Source organism: Eschscholzia californica, unplaced genomic scaffold (genome assembly GCF_041429995.1).
Source record: "Eschscholzia californica isolate CP2 unplaced genomic scaffold, dmEscCali1.0.p SCAF_3, whole genome shotgun sequence".
NCBI lineage: Eukaryota > Viridiplantae > Streptophyta > Magnoliopsida > Ranunculales > Papaveraceae > Eschscholzia > Eschscholzia californica.
The window spans coordinates 11,772,552-11,789,227 of NW_028238420.1; the positions used below are offsets into that span (position 1 = coordinate 11,772,552).

A 16,676-nucleotide genomic window follows, 5' to 3' on the forward strand; every position below is an offset into this window, starting at 1 on the left:
ATTTATTTTCACCCAATCTAAATTTGGAGGGGTCCATTTATCTTGTATCGTTTTGGTTTTTATCGGTGTATTCTCCTTATATTGGGGGAAGTTTAATATCATAGATTTTATTTGATCTATCGAACTGATTTCATGTTAAAAGCAGTGGTCACAACGTGCTTTCCATATGTTCCACAATATCGTCGCATAATGAATATTATTAGTTGTGATACTTCGTTGTGAGTTTTGTTCCCAAGTGAAAATCCACTCTATCACTGAGGAAATTTTTTCACAAATAATATTGAAGTAATTTAGGCACCAAATTTGCTTTTATTGTCAAGATATGAGGGCAAGAAGTGTATTAGTCACAATATAGAGAATAAATAAACTACCCATAAATTTTTCCTTAAAGATGTACTTGTGTTATCGAGATATGTCATGTTGTGCCCCTAAAGAGTAAAGCGACTTAATCAGAGATTTGTAAATGCTTAACGGCCCGAAATTTGGGGCCGACCACGACCCAAAAGGTGACCTGGCCGACCCCAATTGATCAGGCCATGAGGAGAGACAAAACGACATGATCAATAGAGGCCGGTCACGTCATGTTTCACCCTATAGTCGGCACCAAATTTCGAGCCGTTTAACACTTCTCCAGAGATTAAATATAACTATAATCTTTTTTGTCGGACCAATTTATATATTATTAGCATATGATTAGTTAACAACCGAAATTCACGATTCCTTGTTTTAATTAATCCAGTTCATTAAAGTATTTATTAAGAATCAAATCGACCTAAGATTGCTTGGCCTTATTATCTCCAAGCTTTCTCCTCAAAATAAAATACATAACTAAAAGTTGAACTCACCAAATTTTAGAATCAATTTCCCTTTTCCTTTCGAGAATCACCCCTTTAACCTTTATTCCATCATCTTGATATTACATATATTTCTCTAAAAAAAAAAAAAATTTGATCCGATTCTTCAAACAACTTTGGATTCCTTTTAATTTCCCTTTCTTTGATTTTGATCATATATATAAATATTAGAATTTCTCTTGTATTCACCATTTCAATTAGTCATTGCCCTTCTATTCAATATCTTGATTTCTCCATTATTTATATTAATATCAATAAGAATTGATTGGATATCGATTTAGCAAACAATCAATTCGATTTTTATTTAACCAAAATATGAAGAACAGACTTCCAGATTGTGTTATCGGAATTCCAGTTACCTTTGCCAATGGCTTTCGCGAGCATGGTACGTATAATAATCTACAATTAGCTGGATAATCATTTTTCTCTTTCTCTTTTTTTTTTTAAATTTATCTTATATTTTTCGTTATATTTCTTACTTAATTATCCTTATTTTCATTTTCTAATTCTTTCTTTTTTTTTTTTCTAAATTATGACAGTGAAAATGGGGACGAAAATCTCTGAGACAGTGAAAGGAAAGTTGAGTTTAGGAGCTAGAATTGTTCAACAAGGTGGTGTTCATAAAATATTTAGACAAATATTTAACGTTGGCGAAGAAGAGAAGCTCTTAAAGGCTTCACAATGTTATTTATCAACCACTGCTGGTCCAATTGCGGGTTTACTCTTTATTTCGACCGAGAAGGTTGCATTTTGCAGTGAAAGATCTCTTACTTTCTCTTCATCAAATGGAGGATTTGTTAGAGCACCTTATAAGGTACATATCAATTCACCTTCATCTTTACTTGATAAAATATTTAGTTCATGTTTTCATTTCTTCCTTCGCCAAAATGTATAGATCGAATCTTCCTATGGTGTGTTTGCAGAAGAAACATATTGATGATGATGAAAAAAGATAGTAAAACTTCAAATTATTGTTGAAAGAAGTTTAACTCTTTAGCAACAGTTGTAACAATACTGTTGCTAAATCTTCAAATGGTTTTTATGAACAATACGGCGAGTTTCTTTTAATGAGACTCAAGAATATTAGATATTTAAATCATTACTACAATTTTCTATGTTTTTTTTATGGTTTTATATTAATTTTGCAGGTAGTGATACCAATGGAGAAGATAAAAAGAGTATGCAAAAGCGAGAATATGGAAAAACCGAAGCAAAAGTACGTAGAAATAGTAACAGTTGATCAGTATGATTTCTGGTTCATGGGATTTGTAAATTATGAGAAAGCTGTGAAGTATCTTCACCAAGCTATCTCTCAGCAAGGCACATCAATGGCTGCCTAGTTCTTGATTGATGATTCTTACTCAAATCTGTTCTCAAATGAAATGCCCTTCTTATTTTCTTGGTTTTCATTTCTTATTCCTAATCATGTGATTTCCACTACCTTATCCCATTAGGATTACTTACACATATTTTGTATAAATTAGAGTCACCCATGTACAATGAATCTTTATAAATTTTGTTTCCTATATATGTACCAACCCCTTTTAAATGAAAAGGAGTTCTTAATTATGTTATAGATTTTCAAATTATTTGGCAGCCATTTGAATCTTATCACATGGGATGCAAGACCTCTTCAATTGATATAACTATACCCAGTAACCCACTTGACAATGATACTACAAAATCCAACTAATTCTCCCCTTCTTTCTCTTGGATTTTCTAGTCAAGTGTGAAGGTTTGTCTTGGGTATTTTGTTTCCAAATTAATTGGTCAACTTAGAGTCCGATTTTCATTGGCATTATTAGTTAATTTTGGAGTGTCCTTCATGTTGGTAAAACATGCCTACTTTGCACCAAGATAGTTGTAAAAACTTCATATTATCTTGAAGCCATAATTTCATACCGGTTGTTCCTTGTAATTTATACTTGCAGAGGGCGAATTATGTTATACATTCTTTAGTAGTGTTCATGAGACAAGTTAGCAATTCAAAAAATTCTCATGAACACACAAGAATCTAGGGACTCATGTTTGTCACAAAATCAATATGGAAATATGAGCATTAGGTAATTATTAACATGAAATAATTACATACCTTTCTCCATTGTAGAGATTAGAAATAACTTCTTACTAGAACCAATAGAAGCTCCTAATAAGCTTAACTCCTTAATTCTTTACTTACTAGAAGATGAACTTGTATACTCTTTTATCTTCTATTCTTCAAGCACTAGTGATGGAGATACTAGCTTGAATTAATGAGCAAGAGCATAGCTTTCCATCTTATTCTCCATCTCTATATATACAAGACTCTAATCCATCATTGAGTTTGTACAAGTTACTACATGGGTGTCATGTGTCCCCTTATGTGTCAAGCAACAAGTCCATTAGGTGTCATAAAACAAGACAAGTGTCCCTTATGTGTCAAACCACCAGACCATTAGGTGTCAAGACACAAGACAAGTGCCCCTTATGTGTCAAACAACTAGACCATTAAGTGTCAAGACACAAGACAAGACAACACACCTCATTAGTCTATACACCTCATGCTTATAGATGGGCCTTGTTGTCAACACATAGCTAGTGTCCATAGATTCAATATATGAATGAGTTTTATGAGCCCAACAAACCTTTAACCCAACAAGTGTATACATGGTCTTATTGTATGGAACATACTAATGGGCTTTGTTCATGAAAATTGGCGAATGGGCCTTGCATGAACATAGCCCATGTTTACATTCTCCCACTTGGACCATACAATTGAAAACAAAATTTTAGGTTTTCAAAGATCATTTAAAACTTTTAGTAAATGAGTTGGTTAAGGATTAGGCTCAAAACATACACGCGCGCATTTTTAAAATAAATAACTCCATTCATATCTAGTGAACACAACCTCATTAACAGGTAGGCTACTAATTTGAGTCATAGCGGTTACATGTCTTAAAGCGACACATTTCCTTCCATGTACCACGACATTAGCAACTTCCTGACATTACCATTCATTGGAGATTAGATACAAAATCAAGTATATAAGTGGTTTTGTTTCAATTCAGTTGTGTCTGATGAAGACTCCTGTCTAATCAAGACTATTCTTGTCACTTTCACTCATTTCGGTCATGCACATATGAGTAAACAAGAATTTGGAAACATAACATTCGTGAGATCTCAATTAGTAATTGTAGAAACTTACATACATATCAATCCACTACATACAAGGATTACTAAGACCCATCGTTGCAACATGTTCCTTAAAGGTCTTAGATACCAAACCCTTAGTTAGTGGATCAGCTACCATACACATGGTACTAATATGTTCTACAATTACTGTATGTTTCCGAACTCCTCTTTTACAATAAGATATTTGAGCTCAAGGTGTTTGCTTCCTCGTGAGTTCGAATACTGAGATAAAATTCTTAGCGGCTTGGCAATAGAGTCGACAAGTCCAAGTCCTGAGATAAAATTCCGCAGCCATAAAGCATGAATTGTGGCTTCATAACATGCCACAAACTCAGCCTCCATTGTGCAAGATGAATAAATACTTTGCTTAATGCTTCTCCATGATATCGTTCCTCCAGCTAATAGGAACACATCCAGAAGGGGATTTTCTACTATCAGTACATCCAGCAAAGTCGGAGTCTGAGTAACCTATTACTTCTAGATTATCTTTTCTTCTGAAAGTAAGCTTATAGTCTTTCGTTCCTTGTAAGTACCGCATCACCTTGTGTTGCTGCTTTCCAGTGAGTCATCCCTAGGTTACTTTGGTAACGACCAAGCATTCCTACTGCGAAGCTAATGTTTGGGCGAGTACAAACTTGCGCATACATAAGACTTCCTACTGCAGAAGCATAAGGAATACTTTCCATTCCTTTTATTTCAAAGTCATTCTTAGGACATTGCATGAGACTTAACTTATCTCCTTTCTGTATTGGTGTATCAATCGGTGCACAATCCTTCATGCCAAATCTCTCTAAAACTTTTTCGATATAGCTCTTCTGAGAGAAACCAAGTAAACCTTGTTTTCGATCTCGAAAAATTTCGATCCCGATCACAAATTTTGCCTCATTCATATCTTTCATTTCAAAGTTCTTAGAGAGAAATTTCTTGGTTTCATACAATAGACCAAGATCATTAGTGGCTAGGAGTATGTCATCCATATATAAGATCAAAAATATGAACTTAATCCCACTGACCTTCTGATATATACATTTCAACAATGTTTTCTTTAAATCCGAAGGTCACAATGGTATCATTAAACTTAAGGAACCATTGTCTGGAGGCTTGCTTAAGTCCATATATTGACTTATTCAATTTACACACCATATGTTCCATACTTATTTCTGAGTAACCTTCTGGTTGTTCCATGTAGACCTCTTCCTCTAAACTCCCATTTAGAAAAGTTGTTTTCACATCCATTTGGTGAAGCTCTAGATCATAATGAGCCACTAAAGCCACAATAATTCTAAATGAGTCTTTTTTTGATACAGGCGAAAATGTATCATGATAATCAATGCCTTCTTTCTGAGTGAAACCTTTTGCAACAAGTCTGGCTTTATATCGTTCAACTTTGCCTTTAGAGTCGAGTTTGGTCTTGAAGACCCATTTACACCCGATTTTGTTACACCCTTCAGGCAATTGAACCAGATCCTAGACTTTGTTCTGTTTCATAGATTTCAACTCTTCATTCATTGCATCAATCCATTTAGAAGAATTACTGCTATTTGCTGCTTGTGAAAATGAAACTGGATCTTCCTTACTTGTCCCAATATCATATTCGGATTCCTGAAGATATACTAAATAATCAGAAGAGATTGCAGACTTCCTTATTCTCTGAGATCTGCGTAACTCTACTGGATCATGAGATTGTGGGTCCATCAATTGTTGTTCACTATCAACAGTTGGATAGTTTTCATGAGGAAGAACAATATTTCAATAAGTAAGGGTATGGGAACAGTTACCCTTACTTCTTTAATAACCACATTTCGTGGTTCAATACTCCCACTATTCTCATGATTCTCAAGGAATCTTGCATTGCCAGTTTCAACAATTCTAGTGGTATAGTTAGGACAATAAAATCTAGGGTTATTTCCCAAATGGCCCCCAATTTTGTGACCAGCTTCCTGCCTGACCCCCTACTTTAGCAATAATTCCCGTATGACCCCCTTTTTCCGTTATTTTTAACTTTACGTTAGTCTCTCTCCTCCATCTATTTTCTCTCTCTGCCACATCATTTCAACACGCCACATCATCGTCTTCACCGGCAAGGTCGCCGGCCGACCAAATTTCTGGCCGGCGACCTTGAAACTTTTTTTTTCTCTCTCTAAAAAATTTTTAAAATTTTTTTTTTTCATTCCTCTCTCTCTCTCTTGAATAGATCTACAGAGAGAGAGAGAAAGATCTGTTCGTGATGAACAGAACCCGAACAGATCTGGTATATTCGTGTACTGTTCATCACGAACAGACCTTTGTTCGTGATGAACAGAACAGAGGTCATCCCGAAAAGAGGTCTGTCTGTTCATCACGAACAGGTCTGTTCGTGATGAATCTTTCTCTCTCTCTAGAACAGTTCTAGAGAGAGAGGAATGAAAAAAAAATTTTTAGAGAGAGAAAAAAAAAAGTTTTGAAGGTCGTCGGCCGGAAATTTGGCCGGCCGGCGACATTGCCGGTGAAGACGATGATGTGGCGTGTTGAAATGATGTGGCACAGAGAGAAAATGAGATGGAGGAGAGAGACTAACGGAAAGTTAAAGATAACGGAAAAAGGGGGTCATACGGGAATTATTGCTAACATAAGGGGCCAGGCAGGAAGCTGGTCACAAAGTTGGGGGCCATTTGGGAAATAACCCTAAAATCTATACCCTTTGGATTTATCAGGGTATCCAGTAAAGAATCCACTGATAGTTCTTGAGTCTAATTTCTTTTCTTGAGGGTTATAGATTCTAGCTTCTGCTGCGCAACCCCAAACACGAAAGTGCCTTAAACTGGGTTTCCTACCAGTCCATAACTCAAAAGGAGTTTTAGGAACTGACTTACTAGGAACTGTTTAAGACATATGCAACAGTTTTAAGAGTTTCACCCCATAACATAATGGGTAAATTAGAGTTGCTCATCATGCTCCTAACCATATCCATTAGAGTTCTATTACGCCTTTCAGCAACATTGTTCTGCTGAGGCGTTCCTGGCATTATATACTGTGCACAAATGCCAAGTTTTTCTAGGAGTTTAGCAAACGGACCAGGATGTTGTCCCGATTCGTCATACCTTCCATAATATTCACCACTTCTGTCTGATCTGATGATTTTCACCTTTTTATCTAATTTTCTTTCAACCTCAGTGATAAAAATCTCAACAACATTTATTGCCTGAGATTTATCATGTAACAAATAGATATACCCATAACGTGAAAAATCATCAATAAATGAAATATTTCTCTCCACCAATACATGCGATGGAGAGAGGTCCACAAATATCAGTATGGATGATCTCAAGAAGTTCTCTGCTCCTTGTGGCTCCTTTCTTGGTGTGTGTTGTTGTCTTCCCTTTTATACAATCGACACACATCCCGAAATCGGTGAAGTCTAGGTTTGTCAAAATCCCATCCTTCACTAATCTCATCATTCTTTCTTTGGGGACATGCCCCAATCTTTTATGCCACAAGTTGCTAGAGTTCTCATTTATTTTATGCTCAATTCCAAAACTTACATTAGGATGCAGGCTTAAAATAGATTCAGCAAACTGATTATCAAGACTGATTTTGTAAAGTTTATCATATAAAACGCCAGAACCTATAACACATTTATTTTTATACAAGTCAAAACGTTGATTTTCTAAAGACAGTTATCACCCAAAAGATCTAGTTGAAACATAAAAACTAGATTACGAGATACGGTTGGAACAAAAAGGGTATTATACAAATCCAAAAACCAACCAGTATCAAGTTTTAAACGATAGGTTCCAACAGATAAAACTTCAGAGGAAATCTGGTTTGCCATAAAAATAAATGGTTCAGTCTGACTTGGGTTTCGACTTGAAACAAAGCCTTGCATCGTTTTAGAAACATGAGCATTAGCGCCCGTGTCTAGCCACCAAGTGTTAGAAGGAATTTCAACAAGATTTGATTCGAAACATACAAGAGCTAACTGCTCACCTTTCTTTTCGAACCAAGCCTTACGCTTTGGACAATCTGCCTGAAAGTGTCCAATCTTTCTACAAAAATGGCATCTGAATTCCTTCTAAATATGAACCTGGGGAGCGGAAGCAGGTTAATGGTTCTTTGGTGCGACAACTTTCTTACCTTTCGCTGGCTTCCAATTCTTTCTTTTCACTTCTTGAGTAACAAGATTAGCACAGAAATTTTCTTGCTGTCTTAACCTTGTCTCCTCTTGAACTAACATACTAGATAGTTCATTCACATTCCATTGTTCTTTCAGTGAATTATAATTCATTTGGAATGGTCCATACTGAGGAGGCAAGGAATTCATAATAAAACGAACAAGAAAAGGTTCCTCTACATTCATACCAAGTACCTTAAGTCTCGCTGCAATGTTAGTCATTTCAATTAAGTGCTCTTGCATACCTCTGATACCGTCATACTTTATGGTAGTGAGTTGAGCCATTAGCGTGCCAGCTAGAGACTTATCGGCTGCACGAAATCTCTCCTCAACTGCATTAATGAAGTTTTTAGCATTATCAGTTTGAGTAAGGGATGACTTTATATTGCTTGCAATAGTCATTCGCATAAACATCATGCTTAGTCTGTTCGATTTTTCCCAAGCGTCAAACAAATTTTTCTCATCAGTGCTACTTGATACATTTAGTGTAGCAGGTCTATCAGACATAAGGGCTCGATCCATATCAAGAACACCTAAAGTGAACTTGACATGTTCGCTCCATTCTGAAAAATTTGAGCCAGTAAGCAAGGGAACAGACGCAGCTTGCGAATGTAGGGATATCGGCGCAGATACCGCAAACATTTAGACAATATACTATAAGCAACTTAACTATATCAAAACTTATCCTTTGGGTCTAAATTAAGATATGTACCATACCGTTCATCATTTAAATACCATACATAAATAAGTCCATTAGTGTATCGTCTAACCACAAAAGGGTTCATCACCTTTGGGCAATAGAACCAAGTTGATTAGATGGTACAAATCATTAACAATAATACTCAATCAACTTATAAGTCGTCTTTGGAACAATTACACGTTATCGAAGTAGTTTAATGCAAATTACTCGACATAAGTTTGAACGTTAACTAATTAACCTTCTTAAATATGTATTATTAGTTCAAAAGTCACTTTGGCAACCATTTTCACTAATTAAACATATCATGGTTAAAAAATTTCTCTTATGTCAAACTTTCATTTAAAACTTAGATAAAAGACAACTTACATACACTTCATTATTTGATTATAACAAAACTTCAATTAGCCAACATAATGAACTTTAATATTGTCTTCTTAGAAGTTCTAAAATTAACCTTTAGGTAGTTTTTATCGAAAATTCGTAAGGCGATAAAAACACATAAAGAAAGGTTCTCTTACATCAAAACCAAATTTATTTGAGGTTTGTACTAACTTTGAACCAACACAAAAGAAGCTTTTATGGAACTAAATGAGTTCTTTAATACGAAGGATTTTAAGTTTCAAAAATCAATCATGTAGTTTCATTCTCCATATTTCCAATTTGGCAACAAAACATAGATTAAAACTCGATAATTTGCCAAAACGATTTTGAACAAACATGAAGTCCACACCCATAGCTCTGATACCACATGTTATACATTCTTTAGTAGTGTTCATGAGACAAGTTAGCAATTCAAAAAATTCTCATGAACACACAAGAATCTAAGGACTCATGTTTGTCACAAAATCAATATGAAAATATGAACATTAGGTAATTATTAACATGAAATAATTACATACCTTTCTCCATTGTAGAGATTAGAAATAACTTCTTACTAGAACCAATATAAGCTCCTTTCTTGAATAAGCTTAACTCCTTAATTCTTTACTTACTAGAAGATGAACTTGTATACTCTTTTCTCTTCTATTCTTCAAGCACTTGTGATGGAGACACTAGCTTGAATTAATGAACAAGAGCATAACTCTCCATCTTATTCTCCATCTCTATTTATACAAGTCTCTAATCCATCATAGAGTTTGTACAAGTTACTACATGGGTGTCATGTGTCCCCTTATGTGTCAAGCAACAAGTCCATTAGGTGTCATTAGGTGTCATGAAACAAGACAAGTGTCCCTTATGTGTCAAACCACAAGACCATTAGGTGTCAAGACACAAGACAAGTGTTCCTTATGTGTCAAACAACTAGACCATTAAGTGTCAAGACACAAGACAAGACAACACACCTCATTAGTCTATACACCTCATGCTTATAGATGGGTCTTGTTGTCAACACATAGTTAGTGTCCATAGATTCAATATATGAATGAGTTTTATGAGCCCAACAAGTGTATACATGGTCTTATTGTATGGGACATACTAATGGGCTTTGTTCATGAAAATTGGCGAATGGGCCTTGCATGAATATTGCCCATGTTTACAAATTACTGTCTAAAAGAATCGATATTATCGAGCTTTGGAGTTTCGTTTACAACAATCTCATTCTCTGTCTTTCCATTTCAACTATTAGTTCCAACTATTTTCAAACAATATTTAGGCAGTAATTTCTCACTTAGTTTGTAATGGAAGCATCAACAACATTGACTCAATCTCTACGTGTTATGAATCAAGACTATACACATCTTGAAAGTTTTAATGGTGATACTTTCACAAGGTTATTGCAAGAAAAATTGTAGTTCTTTCTGACTTCTATTAAATTATTTATATGATAAAGGGGGTTCTCGACAAAATTCCTAATGACACTCCCAAGGACTATGCTGAATTAAAGGGAAAACAAAGGAAGCAAAAGGAAGACAATTTGTAATGAACTAATTCGGGAGGTGCCAATAACAATAACACCTCCCATCCAATCTCCACTGGATCAAGAAGGTTTCTCGGGACCAAGATTAGTTCCGTTTTCTTTTGTAAATAGACATAGGATAGTCCTAGACTTAGTTATTATATTTTTTTCCTTTTTGTTTCTTCCCATATGTAAATTTCTTTCTTGTGCAACTCTATATATATATTTGTTTATCAAATCAATAAACTCACCTTGATTCAATAATATTACTTGTCGAACGCTACCAGGGTTATTTCATACAACGCTACAAGGGTATTTCGTCGGCTTAAGCACGACTAGTTTAACTAGGACTTCTCCTTGGGGCCCTGGTCGTGGCTCTCGCTACCAGGGATATATTTGAGCAAAGTAAGTTTAACTAGGACTTGGGCCCCTGATCGTGACTCTCGCTACCAGGGCAATATTTGAGCAAAGTAAGTTTAACTAGGACTTCTCCTAGGGCCACTGGTCGTGGCTCTCGCTACCAGGGCTATATTTGAGTAAAGTAAGTTTAACTAGGATTTCTCCTTGGGGCCCCTAGTCGTGGCTCTCGCTACCAGGGCTATCCATTTTGCCTCAGCAAAGTGAGTTTAACTAGGACTCCTCCTTGGGTTCCCTGGTCGTGGCATTCGCTATTAGGGCTATCCGTTTTGCTCGTGTATAGTGACTTTAACTAGGACTCCTCCTTAGGACCCCTAGTCGTGGCCTTAGCTACTAGAGTTGCCCGTTTTTTTGAAGCAAAGTAAGTTTAACTAGGACTCCTCCTTAGGGCCCCTGGTCGTGGCCTTAGCTACCAGGGCTGTGTGTTTTGCCGAAGTAAAGTAAGTTTAACTAGAACTCTTCCTTAGGGCCCCTGGTCGTGGCCTTAGCTACCAGGGTTGTCCGGTTTGCCGAAGCAAAGTAAGTTTAACTAGGACTCCTCCTTATGGTCCCTGGTCGTGACTGAAGGATGTATGTCCTTGGTTTTTGAAGGTATATCCTTCCGAAAGAATGTCCTTCGACCAAGATGGCAATGCGTACAATTTGGCTCATAAGATAATGATGACTTTTATTGGAAGATCAACCAATCCGGTTCAATTAGGAGTCGTAATGCTTAGCTAGAAGCCGCTTACGATTGTCGGATCACTTCGGTTAACAGTCGTTAACATAGACCGGATCCTACAACGGGTTACACATAAGGATGGTAACTTGAACAGTGAGAATAGACTGATGGGAACTAGTATATAGATGGATACGATCCAATCTTATAATACTTAAAAGATAGAAAAGAATCGGCTCGAAAGGGAAGCTCGAAAAGGCAAAAACCCACTTTTTGGGCCAACAAGGGACTCCCTTAAAGGGAGAGCCCTAGCCGGCCATATGTGGGGTGTGGGCCGGCCAAAACAAGCCCATTAAGGGCTGTTGTAGCATGCCACACTAAAGGGAAACCCTAATTAGGGTTTAGTCCTAATTAGGGAATACCAGTAAGATTTAAACTTTAACTTATGCTTATCTTTTCTGAAGGGACTTTTTAGGATTCCTTATTTGAGTAGAACTCTACTAAGGTAATGCCTATATAAGGACCAGTTATGATTTTATAAAAGGTGTGGAATTTTCTCTAAAGAAAATCATCCTCTTCACACAACTATTGGAGAGAGAGGAGTTTAGAGAAAAAGTTCTTATTCTGTCTATCAAGTTTAGAAGAAGCAGTTCTTCATCTCAACCTTCAAGAAGGTCCTAGCTGACTGAAAGAAGGGAGTTCGAGTTATACAATTCAGTGTCTCAAGTATAGGAGCTACACTTGAAGCTCTTTATCTTCCGAATATTGGTCGGAATTTAGTTCGTGGGAAAGCGATTAAAGGTATTCTTCTTCCTTCTAGTTCATAGTTAGTTAATGTATAGATCTTGGATAATTTAGTGTTAAACATTAGATGTTTGAGATTCCGCTACCAACACTAGTTAGATATGTATTAGATACATGCAAAACCCAACAGTGGCATCACGAGCCGTTTGCAAGAAACTATCTTTGGCTAGAACGAATTAGATTCGAACTTGAGATTGATCGATAAAATCGTTTGAATAGAGATTTGGACAAAACTTTGATAGTTTGAAAAGTTTTTAAACACAATCAAACATGCATTTGAAAGGGTTTCAATGCATAGAATCGTCAAAATTTTATGTTTTTGAAAAGGGTTTTCGAAAACGGATCAAAATTTTTGAAAAACGGGTTTCAAAATCATGGATTTTGGGTGGTGAATAGTGCAAAAATAGCAGCTAAACACCATTAAAACTAGTAGGAAGCAGATGGTTGGACAATAAGATTTTGGAAAGTTCCAAAAACCTATGGCCGGACCGGCCAGGACGCGTCCTAGACGCGTCCGGACGGTCTTGCAGGTCTCGGCACAGACTCCCGAGACCATGGAACACGGGACAGGAAGTCCCGGTCCGTCTAGGACCGGGATTCCTAATCCCCGACGGACTTGGAGTCCGAGACATTCTTCCTGTCCAACCGGTTCCAACCGAGCATAACCTAGGGCCATGACATGCTAGACCATGTCTAGGATGCGACTAGCACGTGCTATCCGACATGGTCTAGGACTCATTTCCCGAAAAGTCCGGACTGTTGAACTAGCCTTGACCAAGACTAGTCAAAGGAACTTACCTAAAAGATACTATAGTATTTACCTAAAATTTCTTCCCTAACTTAAAAAGAAAAGATTTTGTTGAACTTACACAAAAATAGTGTTTATGGAACTTACCTAATTCTTTTATATTCTTTAACTTAAAAGGAAAAGATTATCTAATTTTACATCAGATATAAATCTTTAATGGGAACATTTCTTCTCTAACTTAGGAACTCACCTAAATTTATTTTTTACATAAAATTTTCTACAACAATTATTCTCTAACTTAAGTATTTTATAGTTTCTAGGTAAGATATACAACCTTAATAGGAACATAATTATTTAAAGAACGGAAGGAAAAGAAAACAAAAGTGACGGGCTCAACCCGGGCTTTTACCGAGTCGGGCCGGGCTTAGCCCGTCGGGCCTGGAATAGAGGCCCAGTCGGGCCCTAGTCAAAACCGGGTTGACCTGGCCCGTTTTCCGTACGAGCCAGGGCGGTCCGGGCCTGTACGGAACAGGCCGGTCCCGGGCCCAACTCGGGCCGACCCGGCCTTTACCACTAGTTCTACCATGTCATGATGTTGCGCAAAAAGAAGGAACATTCCTGGGTGCACTGGACTTCCGTCAACCTCCAAAAAATTCTTGGGAGATGCTAGAGAGCCCAAATATTTTGGGCATTTTAATGCTCAGCTGATGTGGAATCACTAAAAGACAAGGTTTTTTCAAAGTTTGACTACGGTGGGGACCGCTTTTATTTCTAAATGAGGAAATATGTCACCCTCTAAATACCAATTTCTAAGTCACTCTATCATTTCCCAAAATTCTTTTATAAAGGAGGCATTTCATTGAGAAATCATCTCAAACCCGTTAAAAATTTCACCAAGAGACCATTCAAGATAATATAATTGTATTCCTTCTTATTGTGATACAACGAATGTAAAATTAAAAGTATCTACTAGCATCGTCATAGATTTAAATAAGTATTAAAAGTATATCAATTAAAAGGAAGAGATATTCAAAGAAATTTTATTACTCCCTAATGATGGACGACAATAGCCGGAACATATTCCGACGGAGGAGGCACACCCTGATATGGTTCACAACCCTCGTCCTCAGAATGAGGACAGTAGTCTGGATACCCGATAAATACATGACCTAAACATTTGAACCAGTTTTTAATACATTGTGTTGACACCGATGATTTGTGGGTTGTGGGTGGATGGACGAGCAGGTCACGAGTAGTTGCTAATACATCACTGGTATACTCATGTGTTATCAAAATAGTAATCAATAGTACTAAAGCAAGCCCTAACCAATTAGATGGAAGAAACTTCTTATTCATCTTCATCATTTTCTTGACAAAAGTAATAATCTAGTATTAAGAAGAACAAGTTTGATGATGCTTTTAGAAATGAAGAGCCTTTATATAGACTGAGCTAAGACATTATTTACATGTCAAACGTACGTATAATTACTTCAATGTGCATTTTTATGAGACCATGCATAGGAGTTAAACTTTTCTAACTCTCTTATATTATAAAAACGTATACATTAATATGTCATAGCTCACTCGATTCTCTTCTCATCTCTGTAGGAAATAAGTAGGTGGCTCAAATGAGGGGCATGAATGAGGGGCCATCGGGTGAAAAAAGTGCAATTGCGCACACCACCCAACTATATTTCTTAGAATTTTCCGAGTCTAGTGCCAAATTTTGATCGGAGCCCCCAAAACAGCAATACAATAATATTTTTGCACATAAAGCACAGAAATAAATCACATAATTTAAGTAAAATGAAATGATAATCAATGTCAATGTACTTTTACAAGCAACAACTATTATTATTATTTAATATGTTTTTCTTTTTTATATTTTTCTTGTTCCTCTGATTATGGTCGAGATGACATCTTTCTTTGTCTTGTCTAGATTAAGACAGAGTCTCGGTTTGAAGGAGATAAACTTCTTTTCTCGGATTTATAGGTAGATTGACTGTAAGTGAATACTGACTTATCAGTATTCCTTCTTACAGACTAATCGTGATAGACAAAAATAAAAACAAAATCGGAGGATAAGAAGAAGAACTTTTGTGGTCGAGGCGAGAAAATTTCTCTTTCCTTAAGACATTTTACACCCCTGTAATAATACCAAAAGTTAGGGTGTATGTGTTCCGGATACAACGACTATCCTTGCAGAATTCTGATGGTACTTCTATATTCTAAAAGCGGACGAACCTTTAGAAGTAATATGAGATCTTTGACTGATGCCACTTGAATACTTATAAATTCACACGGATACTCCGTTCTTCAGAATTATAGACCACTGGAATATTTTTAAAATCAGAATATATATTTAAGACACAATTGGAATACTCATTTGAGAAAAAAAGAGAAGAATCGAATGATATTTGGAATGAATTTGGTTGTTAATATAAGAAAGGAATAGGTACTTCATTAGGGACATATACATTGGGTTTTTGGAGCATATCCTTCGGGTTTTTAGGACAAAACTCTTGAAAAAGAGTTAGTTATTAAACTGATGTCGGCGGATGCCTTTTTAACCGTCAGGTCAAGTTGAAAATCGTGGACGAAACACCCATCGTTAGACAGGCTAGATGCAACCTGAAATCTTCCCAACGCACCAGCAAGATGGCCATTAGATCGAGATCGAGGAATCCCACCATTAGCCCGACATGGAGGTAGGGCGCGCCATTGGATCGTTGAGGATCCGACGCTCCTGGTCGCGTTCTAACACGACCCAAAAGGATTAGCGCGCGTTCGTTAGATGTGCTCGGGTTGAACGCGAGTCGTCCAGATCTTGGCATGCTCGCTTTGCACAGAAGGCCCCCAATCTAAGTTGTCTGTTGTGACATTCAGTACTTAACATAATCGATCTTCGTCCAAACTTTAAATTTGAATTTTTCATTCATCCGGAATTAGATTCAAGTGGTTCTTGCTTCTAAGTTGAAGTGCTCAACAAGGCAAACACAATAGTGCATTCCGTTTCTGAGTTTGACGAGTCGGGTTGAGCCAAAATCGACTCTGATTCCAACAATTTTTTGAAACGAAATCACCAACTAGACATTCATAATCAATATTACCTAATAAACTACTTCCAATCGTAAGCATGGATTATCTATTAGTTTGTCGCGCAACATGCTTAATCTCAAGTATGATTCAGAAGCTTTAGCTTTGAGAAGTTTTTTTCTACTGATGCAATGGTTACTGATATAGTCAATATCATTCTGTAAGCGATGGTAGTAGTCAG

At 36.7% G+C, this 16,676-nt stretch overlaps 2 protein-coding genes across 2 annotated transcripts; one reads left to right on the forward strand and one right to left on the reverse strand.

Annotated features, from left to right (window-relative positions):
- Positions 1-774: 774 nt before the first annotated feature.
- LOC147548430 (putative GEM-like protein 8) lies at positions 775-2,423 on the forward strand. Its single transcript, XM_086672402.1, has 3 exons — positions 775-1,239; positions 1,394-1,668; positions 2,003-2,423. Exons 1-3 carry the CDS (start codon positions 1,170-1,172, stop codon positions 2,192-2,194), a joined length of 537 nt encoding a protein of 178 aa, XP_086528528.1. The 5' UTR covers positions 775-1,169; the 3' UTR covers positions 2,195-2,423.
- Positions 2,424-8,106: 5,683 nt separating this feature from the next.
- LOC147548431 (uncharacterized) lies at positions 8,107-8,817 on the reverse strand. Its single transcript, XM_086668044.1, has one exon. The coding sequence runs from the start codon at positions 8,815-8,817 to the stop codon at positions 8,107-8,109; it is 711 nt and encodes a 236-aa protein (XP_086524170.1).
- Between the last annotated feature and the right edge of the window lie 7,859 nt (positions 8,818-16,676).

Excerpts from the sequence above, each read along its gene's own strand:
- LOC147548431 (XM_086668044.1), bottom strand. The coding sequence starts at position 8,817 with ATGTTTGCGGTATCTGCGCCGATATCCCTACATTCGCAAGCTGCGTCT.
- LOC147548430 (XM_086672402.1), top strand. The coding sequence starts at position 1,170 with ATGAAGAACAGACTTCCAGATTGTGTTATCGGAATTCCAGTTACCTTT. Across the intron at positions 1,240-1,393 it reads CAATGGCTTTCGCGAGCATG|TGAAAATGGGGACGAAAATC; the intron begins GTACGTATAATA and ends AAATTATGACAG. Across the intron at positions 1,669-2,002 it reads TTGTTAGAGCACCTTATAAG|GTAGTGATACCAATGGAGAA; the intron begins GTACATATCAAT and ends TTAATTTTGCAG.